This window comes from Lissotriton helveticus, chromosome 11, assembly GCF_964261635.1.
Source record: "Lissotriton helveticus chromosome 11, aLisHel1.1, whole genome shotgun sequence".
Lineage (NCBI taxonomy): Eukaryota > Metazoa > Chordata > Amphibia > Caudata > Salamandridae > Lissotriton > Lissotriton helveticus.
Window position 1 is genome coordinate 76,590,634 of NC_136072.1, and position 10,446 is coordinate 76,601,079.

At 42.3% G+C, this 10,446-nt stretch overlaps 1 protein-coding gene across 1 annotated transcript in view; it reads left to right on the forward strand.

Annotated features, from left to right (window-relative positions):
- The window catches only part of LOC144792851 (dehydrogenase/reductase SDR family member 4-like), a 161,948-nt gene extending 156,350 nt beyond the window's left edge, over positions 1-5,598 (forward strand). Inside the window, exon 9 of the mRNA XM_078668048.1 lies at positions 4,189-5,598. Coding sequence (XP_078524174.1) covers positions 4,189-4,303 — 115 coding nt within the window. The 3' untranslated portion in view covers positions 4,304-5,598. The remainder of the gene's footprint in view (positions 1-4,188) is intronic.
- Positions 5,599-10,446: the final 4,848 nt, after the last annotated feature.

Sequence of the window (10,446 nt, forward strand, 5' to 3'; positions counted from 1 at the left end):
GAGGGGTTGGGGGGGTGGCCCTGCCCGCCCTCTATCGGCCTCGGATGGCCGGTGACGGTCCCGCCCTTGTCCCGGGCTTCTCACGGGACGCTCCCGCGCGCGGTGATGTCACACAATATATATCATCAGCAGGGGGGGTGCTCAAGCCCCGCTGCAGGTGTGGGCTCAGGGTGACTCCTAGGAGATGAAGTCCTGGGGATGTTATGTGCACGTTTCACTCGCGCTAGCTCCCGGTCCCCTCCGTAATTGCACACAAGTTTCTCACAGTGTTCAATCTGGTCCAAGAGGTAGAGAAAGGGCTCAACTCCGTCAAACAACAAACAACACCTGACGCTGCGGCACCCGCGAAGCGGGTGCGGCAAGGTGTTTTAAGGCGTCAGCAGGGGGGCGGTGCTCAAGCCCCGCTGCAGGTGTGGACTCAGGGTGACTCCTGGGAGATGAAGTCCTGGGGATGTTATGTGCGCGTCTCACTCACGCTAGCTCCCGGTCCCCTCCGTAACTGCACACAAGTTCCTCACAGTGTTCAATCTGGTCCAAAAGGTAGAGAAAGGGCTCAACTCTGGCAAACAACAAACAACACCTGACGCGGTGCGGCGAGGTGTTTTAAGGCGTCAGCAGGGGGGCGGTGCTCAAGCCCCTCTGCAGGTGTGGGCTCAGGGTGACTCCTGGGAGCTGAAGTCCTGGGGATGTTATGTGCGCGTCTCACTCGCGCTAGCTCACGGTCCCCTCCGTAATTGCACACAAGTTCCTCACAGTGTTCAATCTGGTCCAAGAGGTAGAGAAAGGGCTCAACTCCGGCAAACAACAAACAACACGTGAAGCTAACTGTTCATGTGCTGCCCAAATCAAATCTACTCTACTTCACTCATTAGGTATATGGCTATTCCCAATCCAAGGTACAGAAACCATAGGTATTTTGTTTTTGTTGCAGCTGTAAGAGTATTTGGAAGAGAAACCGTGAGGAGACTTTTTGCCTTTCGTGTTGCTTTTATATACACTATTATGTCTGTCTCATTCTTCATTTGAGACCAAGTCACTACACCCACCTCAAATGGTTGCTTCAAAGTCTTTGCAGCTAATTCAGCTGCACAGTATACTTTAGCATTAATTAATTCACATTTATGGGCCATGATATGTTATACAAGGACCAAAGGAAGCTTGTTCTGTGTAAAAGATACATTTCCCTGAAGCTGCTTTGTTTTGAACAATTACATTTTTGAAGGTCTGAATATGTTTAGGGGCCAATGTGGTAACTCCACTATGGAACCCTGTACACACAATGCATAATCCAACACAATTAGTGTGGCAACTGATGGATCAGCCTTCTGAAGAGCAAGTAAAAAAGTATTTATTTCTTCTATCGTTCAATGGAATTAACTAACACTATGGTTTGTGTACATTGCCCCTTGAAGTCGCTGTCTTCAATAATTCCCTCTACTGTAACACAATGGCTATAGAATATTTTTTTGCTTAGTACCAATCATGTGTGGAATATTTTGCGTATACTGTAGAAATTCTTGAGTTCTAATTGTCAGATCATACACAAACATTTTGTCAGTCGCATTTTGCTTCACAGTCCACTGTGCTCAAAGAAGGTTTGGAGCACACGCATTGGTCTTACTAGCATCAATAGCGACCTCGAGCATAGTTACAAGGGAAAGTACAACTATTTAATTCTGCCAGTAACATGTCTGCTTAACATGTATGCTTGCATTCATGTACAAGAAACCATTCTCCTTTTGTGGAAGTAATTTGTTTGTTTAAGAGAGTAACTTATTCAGCCTAATGCGTCAAGTAAGCTCTTCAAAGTTCAAAAACCCCATCAGAGTTCGTAGGTTTCTCGCATTTGCTTTTGAATGCTGTAAAGTAGCATACTTTTATAAGAGGCCAGGGGTCAGTCCTTTACCCTCAGTGGACAGGTCATATAAAAAGAAGATCATGTTAAGATACGCAGCCTTAAACTTTTTAAAGTTTATTTTATGCCCATGCTAAGCTACAAGAGTCACTATTCTGCCCATCAAATTTAAGAGTTCTGTTTAATCATCATTTGTGAAGTAGATGTCATCAATGTATGATAATACTCTGGATCTTCTTATAACATCTCCATTAATCGTGTCGTAAAAAGTGCTGGGCTATTTTTATACCCCTAACGCAAACTCGTTTAGACGTACTGAAATCCATTGTTACAAGAACTGTAATATGGCAATTCTTTCTAACTATTTTCATCATCGCTTCATTATTGAGAGCGTTTTGCACCACATGTGTGGGTGTCTATGCTTTTAAATTTCTGGAATCTAAAATTATTCTATATGAATTGTCTGGTTTCAACTCCAGAAAAAGGGGAGTGTTCATGCTTAAATGACCAGGCACTATTACACCCTGATACCGTAGCTTATCTTGGATAACCCTTATATGGTGCTTAGTTTCTGGTTTTAATGGATACTGAGCCTGGACTTGGGGTTTACTCCGTAAGGAAATTCATTGTGGCACACGATCTTTGTCCCAACCCACTTGATTTCAAATGTTCTATACAATGCCAAAGCCTGCTTTAAAACAAACTTTGGGGCACATTTTTCTATTGGTTCTTCGCAATTCTAAATGCACTCTTAGTCCCTCCATTTTGATGGAACTTAAAGTAAAATAACATAAAATAGTTAAAAAATAAATAAATACAATTTAATGTTAATTTAATGTTAAAACAAATATCTAAAAATAAAACATATATATCATTTAATAACAAAGGGCATGAATACAATGTCGGGCGGACTCACATCCGCCGACACCATTGCAGTCTTCGGGACCGATCGACCCCTGGTGGGCTGTTCCAACAACGCAATTACAATGCGGCTGCACATGATGTGGATGCATACTCCCATTTCTGTATGGGAGCTAGTGCTGCAGCCGTAAACTGGCTGTAGCACAAGCTCCCATAGAGAAATGGGAGCCTGTGTAAATCCAGGGGGCACCATAGGTTCCCCCCAAGCCTTGAACCACAAGGCCATGGGGGAAGGGGTCCTGCTAGGGGCCCCCAAAGTCACTTTCCAACAGCAAATCTATGTCGGGAAGGCCAAAACGGATTTGCTCTCAGAAAGTGCCATCATAATCAGAAGGTGGAAACACATTCCCCACTGGATTATGTTGCACTTCCAACTGGCCGGCGGGCTCTTCGAGCCTGTCGGAAGTCAGCCGGTTTAAATTTCAACCACCGTAATTGTAATTCGGTGGTCAGAAGTCAAACCAGGGATATCGGTTGGAAAGCCACCAACCAGCAGTCAGAGGCTTTCCGACTGACATCCTAATTAACCCCTAAATATTTTAATAAATTAAATGAATGTAACAATATTTCTTTTTAAATATAATTTCATTACTTTTAATGATACCTGAACATCATGTTTAATAACTTATAGTGCATAATAAAATGTATTCATCTATTTAAACTTCTGTAAAAGAATTTTCATTTAATATGTTTACATAATAGACTTTTTTTAATCTTCAGTATACTTTACCATAGGGAGACAGCACCTTGACTCTGAAGTCTCCCTATGGGAAATGATAGGATCAACTGTAAAGGTGTTTTAACTCAAAAGAAAGTAGTACAAACATTTAAAACCATTCCAAAGTCGCTGCCAAAGTGTTCGTGCACAGTAGCTATCTTGGAATATTTTTCTTTTGTTTCAAGAAATAACAATCCAAGGTGAATAACAGACATGTGCACCATCACATGGCAGCTATCTTGTGGTGGTTTAGCATTTGTTTTAATACACTTTTTACACTTCTTGCATTTTTATTTTTTTGAGTGCACATTTTTTGTTCTGAGTTTGTAATTTTGTACTACCCTGTGAATGAAATGTCAATATGGACAAATTATATATATTATTTACCTACTTATGTATTCACAACTCATTCATAACTTCTGGATGTACAGAACATCTGCCAGAGAACATTACCAAGGCACTTACAGAAGGAGAATTCTTACATTATCACGTCAAATTTGTTAAGATATTTGTGAATAACAAGAACAGAAATTTCCAAAAAAGCAGAGGGTGCTTATACTATTTCAACTCATGAAAGCAATATGAGAATATTGTAATCTAGAGAAAGATGCAAATACTAGAAAATTAACAGATTGAGTTTTGTATCTTAGATTTACTTCGTTTTTAATAATCCTCATGTTCTTTGTATCCTTAGACTTGGAAAACCAGAGGAATGTGCTGGTATTGTGTCTTTTCTCTTTTCGTCAGACGCTTCTTACATGACCGGAGAGACTGTCGTGGTTAGTGGAGGGTGCAAGACAAGACTATAAAATTAATAGAATATTCATCTCACAACCTTGCATACAGAAGAAGAAAGCAAACCAAAGTTTATACCATTTTCATGCACCTAATTACTTAAACACTACTTTTGAACTGTACGATGTGTTCTGTCTTCATACGTTTTGTTAGCTTGTGTTGAAATTAAAAATAACATTTGCACACCCTCAGATTTTTCCTGCATGTTTATCAAAATGGCAGATATCCATTGCTATTTCTTGTATTACCATCTTATAACAAGTCATCTATGTAGAAACAAGTTACTGTGCTCTCAGTGCTCCAAATCTACTCAGCGCATATACATTGTTAATTTTTGCAGCATGGTATTATATCAGCACATTCAAGGATTAAATGCAGTTACAATACATTTATCATCATTGCTGTTTTTAATGCTATTTTGTTGGTTTTCTATAATTCACAAACATCTGTACGGAGAGGAAAGCTTGCCTTGCAATTAAAGTCCTGTATTCACTTAAGGCCCTATTACGATGTGGTTAGGAAAGCATTCCCACCTAGGGTCTGATTACGATGCGGTTAGGAAGGCCTCCTAACATCATTTGCTCCTTCTGATTCGAATCAGGAATGCGTCGTTCCGTCCGAGGGTCCGATTACGACCCAGTAAGGAACATAGGCTCCAGTTGAAGTCAATGGGAGTCCAACCAAATCGTATCTGGAAGCATCCGGATGCATCATACTCGGTGGGTCGGACTCTCCCGATCCGAGGCGGTCCGAAACCATTTTCAAACTGATTCGGTCGGGAAGATTTCCTAACCAAAACGTAATCGGGCCCTTAGTGGGATGTGATAAATTAGGATATCATCTGTCTATCGTAGTTGCTAAAATTATTAAGGTTTTAATTTGTTATACTAAATTTTGGTAAACATAGTCGTCCCTCTTGCCTTAAAACTTTAGTGTGACAGATTCAGTTTTGATGCATTGGCTCAGTGTTTGTAGAATGTGCTTTTTGCAGAAAGCTACATTGTGTATACCTCACTGCATTCTGTTTTTGAAAGCCATCATTGGAAAGAGGAAGACACTCACAAAAGCAGTACTGTTTTCAAAGAAGTGGTCTACAGCATGCTTTTCAACTGATGGATTTACAGTTTATCACAGCATTTAGATAACAGCATTCCTCTACAAAAGATTTAATTAAAAAACAATATGTTCATCTTTCAAATGTTACCTGCTTGAATTCTGTGTATATTATGCACCTATATGTATTCTTTGGACTCGTTATTTCTAAAGACACTGCTATATTTAATAAAACATTCAAATGCTGAGACCATCATTGAAGACAATTATCTTATTCAGGGCCAATATTAGGTGATACAGGCCTTCTGCTATATTAGCCCATTGAGTTTCTTTTGGTTCCTTCCTTTTTATTTCATAATATTCTGCCCACAGTGGATTGAATGATCTAATAGAGTTATAGCCTTTCTGCCTTGGCCTATAGCGGATGTTAAAGGCTGTTTTCCTTTTTACAGGCAGGCCCCTGCCTGTGGCTCAGGCCTATAACTCAGAAAAATACCTTTTAACGGGCATTATAGCCCTCAACAGTGGGCAATAATGCTATAATATTAAACTGGTATACTGGGCTTTGGCCCTATATTAGGGGCATATGTATCAATATCCCGTTTTGCGAATCACAAATTGGGAGAATTTGCGATTCGCAGTTTCAGATTCGCAAAACGGAATGTATATAAAAAATCACTAACGTTTTACGATTTCATAAACTTCGCAAAAAATTCTCAGAATATTGATTTGCGATTCCTTAATAGCGAAATTCGCAAGTTCAGAAATCGCAAATCCGGGAATCTGCAATACAGGTGCAGCTTGATGACATCACGACTTGTAAGTGGGAGTGATTAGCTGCACCTGTTTGCCTGAGCCACAGTTAGAGGCAGTTTGGGGTGTGTTTGGAGGCTGCACAGCACATCAAGAACCCCAATGGAGTCTCAGAGGCCACAGGAGGGCATGGAGGGTGAGAAGAGGAAAAGGAAACATAGATTTTCAGAGAAAGAGCAGGAGGTCCTCATAGAAGAGATGTTCTGCAGCCATGAGCTCCTTTTTGGTAAGAATGCCCTGGAAGTACCAGAAGCAAGAAAAAGGAAGACATGGCTGCAAATACAGGAGAAAGTGCATGTGGGTGTGACCATTCGTACCATCGAAGAACTGCGCAAGAGGTGGTACGACATGCGCTAAAGGTCCAAGGAGAGGGTGGCAGCCAGACTGAATGAGTTACAGAAGACCGGGGGAGGAACATCCACAGCAGTACAACCAACACCACATGAAGAGCTGGTGGAGTCCACTCTCCTGCCTGAGAGTGTATGTGGTGTGGCTGACATTGACAGCTCCGACCCTGCATCCAGCAGTCAAGGTAAGATGCATGGCAAATACATTTTTGTCCACTTCCCCATTGCATGCACACTGTGTAGAATGTGCAACATAAAGACAACACATGTAACTCCGGTCCACTCCTTACAACACACACAGCAATGCATCATGGGAGTTGTAGTTGGATGTAGGATAGTTTGTGAATGAGACGTAGGAAATCATGCCTAAAATGTGGGTTACAGTTAAGGCAAAATGACAGTGTCAGGAGTCAGACAACTTAAAAGTTTTAAACTTTATTGAGTCCAAAATGATGACAAAACACAAACTCATGTGTCCCCCTTTACCTCCACAGCACAATCCAGGGCACTTGAGGACAATTCAGAGGGAGAAGACATACCAATTCATTTGGAGCACTCCGATGATGGGGACTCAAGTGATGACTCACATCAGACACCCATTATGTGCAGGATGCGCACATATGTGCCCCCACTGGCTCCATTGTAGGACGACTTAGACGCCACAGGGGAGGCAAGTGAGGATAGAGTAGAAAGGCAGGGAGTGTCTGACAGTCGTGGACATGAAAGACCACAAAACAGTGCGGCAGCAATTGAGGCACGGAGGTCAAGGCCCCAGATCAGCACTGGCACTGAACAGGAACATACTCTTTTTGCTGGACTTGAGCACAGCATGCTTGAAGTTCAGCGCCTGCAACACAAAGCATTATGTTCAATTAACAGGCAGCTGAGCACCGTCAACAAAAATCAGCAGACATGGGGAGGGCATCATGGCCATGGCAGGTGCCATACAAAACCTATGTGACACTCTACAACGTAATAAAATTGCAAGCGACAGGGCTGCCCAACGTGCCAATGCATGACTGCACAATTATACAAAGGCGGTGAACCGCCTCTGCACCACCACCAGCAACTTTACCTGTTGCAGCATTACAATGCAGCTGCAAATGACACATTGCTGCCAGGACATTGCGAGAGGGCTGGAATAGGTAACAAACGCAGTGCAACAAATGCAAACTGCAAACTCTGGTGGCAGCACACTCATGGTCTCTGGGGGGAGTGAAGAGACCTCCAGTAGAAGCAGCAACACTCCTACATTGCCTGATGCACAACGTTGCAGTGGCAGAAAAGGTGCAGTAGCTAGGCAGACAATGGAGAGCACTCAGGCTGAACACCGGCCTGCACCAAACCGTCACTGGAGGAGGTGAACTAAACATTGACACTTTTGTGGCAAGGGGTGAAGCAACCCACCTAAACATAATTTTGCACCTTATTGATCTCTACCTTCACTGTGTACAAAACATGTGTTGGGTACTGCAAAAATTATTGAGTGTGTAGTGTGAATAAACAGATCACATGTAACAAAAAGCATTTTGGCTCATCACCATATTTCTTACCTAAAAGTAGTTTTGTGTGATCTCAGTCCGTCTCTGATGTCCAGCAGCTGCCCCGACTCCTGCTGCTGCCCTGCCAGGGGGAGGTGGGCAATCATCATCCGATGTGTTTGTGTCGCTCACATCAATTGTGGTGCCTTTCCTCATAGCCATGTTGTGGAGCATTCCGCAGCTTGTCACGATTTTACAGCATGTCTCAGGGCTGTATTGCAGTGCCCCTCCACTTTTAGGTAGGCATCTGAACCGTCTCTTTAGTATTCCAAAGGTACGTTCTATGACGCTGCGCGTTAATCTGTGTGCCCTGTTATACCTCCTCTCCCTTGCATTTGCTGGATCCAGATACGGGGTTAGGATGAAGTCTCGCACTGCGTAGGCACTATCACCTGCATGGATACAAATAATAGGTAAGTCAATGTTCCCCCCCAAAAGAAGTAGTGGATGGATGTATGTGTGCTATTGATTTACCTAGCAGGTATCCCTCTCCCTACTCTTCAGCACTCAGACGTCTGTGTATCCCACTATGTCTGAAGATGAAAGAGGTGTGTGTGCTGCCAGGGTATTTTGCGACAATGTCGTTGATAATGTACTTAGCATTGCACACAATCTGTATATTCAGGGAATGGTAGCATTTTCGGTTCCTGAACACATATTCTGTTGCTGCTGGCGGTGTGAGGGCCACATGAGTCCCATCAATGCAGCCAATGACATGGGGGAAACGTGCAATTTGATAAAAGTCAAGTTTGGTTTGCTGTAATGCCTGTTGGGTGCGGGGGGAAGTATATGATGTGCAAGCCTCTGCAGCATTGCATCCAGAAAGGCATGGAAAAGGCGAGATAGTGCACTCTGTGATACCCCGCCAATCTCTGCTATGACTCCTTGAAAACTCCCTTAGGCCAGGAGGTGCAGTGAGCACAGGACCTGCACATTCAAGGATCAAATGCAGTTATAATACGTTTATTATCATTGCTGTTTTTAATGCTCTTTTGTTGGTTTGGTATAATTCACAAACATATGTATGGAGAGGAAAGCTTGCCTTGCACTTAAGCTCCTGTATTCACTTAAGGCCCTATTATGATGCGGTTAAGAAAGCATTCCCACCTAGGGTCCGATTACGATGCGGTTAGCAAGGCCTCCTAACATCATTTGCTCCTTTCGATTCGGATCAGGAACGAGTCTTTCCGTCCGAGGGACCGATTACGACGCAGTAAGGAACATAGGCTCCCATTGAAGTCAATGGGAGGCCAACCAAATCGTATCTGGAAGCATCCGGATGCATCATACTCGGTGGGTCGGACTCTCCCGATCCAAGACGGTCCGAAACCATTTCCAAACTCATTCGGTCGGTAAGATTTCCTAACCGAATTGTAATCGGGCCCTAAGTGGGATGTGATGAATTAGGATATCATCTGTCTAAAGTAGTTGCTAAAATTATTAAGGTTTTAATTTGTTATGCTAAATTTTGGTAAACATAGTTGTCCCTCTTGTCTTAAAACTTTAGTGTGACAGATTCAGTTTTGATGCATTGGCTCAGTGTTTGTAGAGTTTGCTTTTTGCAGAAAGCTACATTGTGTATACCTCACTGCATTTTGTTTTTGAAAGCCATCATTGGAAAGAGGAAGACACTCACAAAAGCAGTACTGTTTTCAAAGAAGTCATCTACAGCATGCTTTTCAACTGATGGATTTACAGTTTATCACAACATATTAGATAACAGCATTCCTCTACAAAAGATTTAATTAAAAAAACAAGATGTTCATCTTTCAAATGTTACTTGCTTGAATTCTGTGTACATTATGCACCTATATGTATTCTTTGAACTCGCTATTTCTTAGGACACTGCTATATTTAATAATGGAATGATCTAATAGAGTTAAAGCCCTTCTGCCTTGGCCTATACCGGATGTTAAAGGCTGTTTTCCTTGTTACAGGCAGGCCCTTGCCTGTGGCTCAGGCCTATAACTCAGAAATATACCTTTTAATGGGCATTATAGCCCTCAACAGTGGGCAATAATGCTATAATATTAAACTGGTATACTGGGCTTTGGCCTCATATTAGGGGCATATGTATCAATATCCCGTTTTACGAATCTCAAATTGCGAGCATTTGTGATTCGCAGTTTCAGATTCGCAAAATGGGATGTATATAAAAAAATCGCTAAAGTTTTGCAATTTCATAAACTTTGCAAAAAATTCTCAGATTTACGATTCCTTAATAGCGAAATTTGCAAATTAAGAAATCGCAAATCTGGGAATCTGCAATACAGGTGCAGTTTATGACATCACAACTTGTAAGTGGGAGTGATTAGCTGCACCTGTTTGCCTGAGCCACAGTTAGAGGCAGTTTGGAGTGTGTTTGGAGGCTACACAGCACATCAAGAACCCCAATGGAGTCTC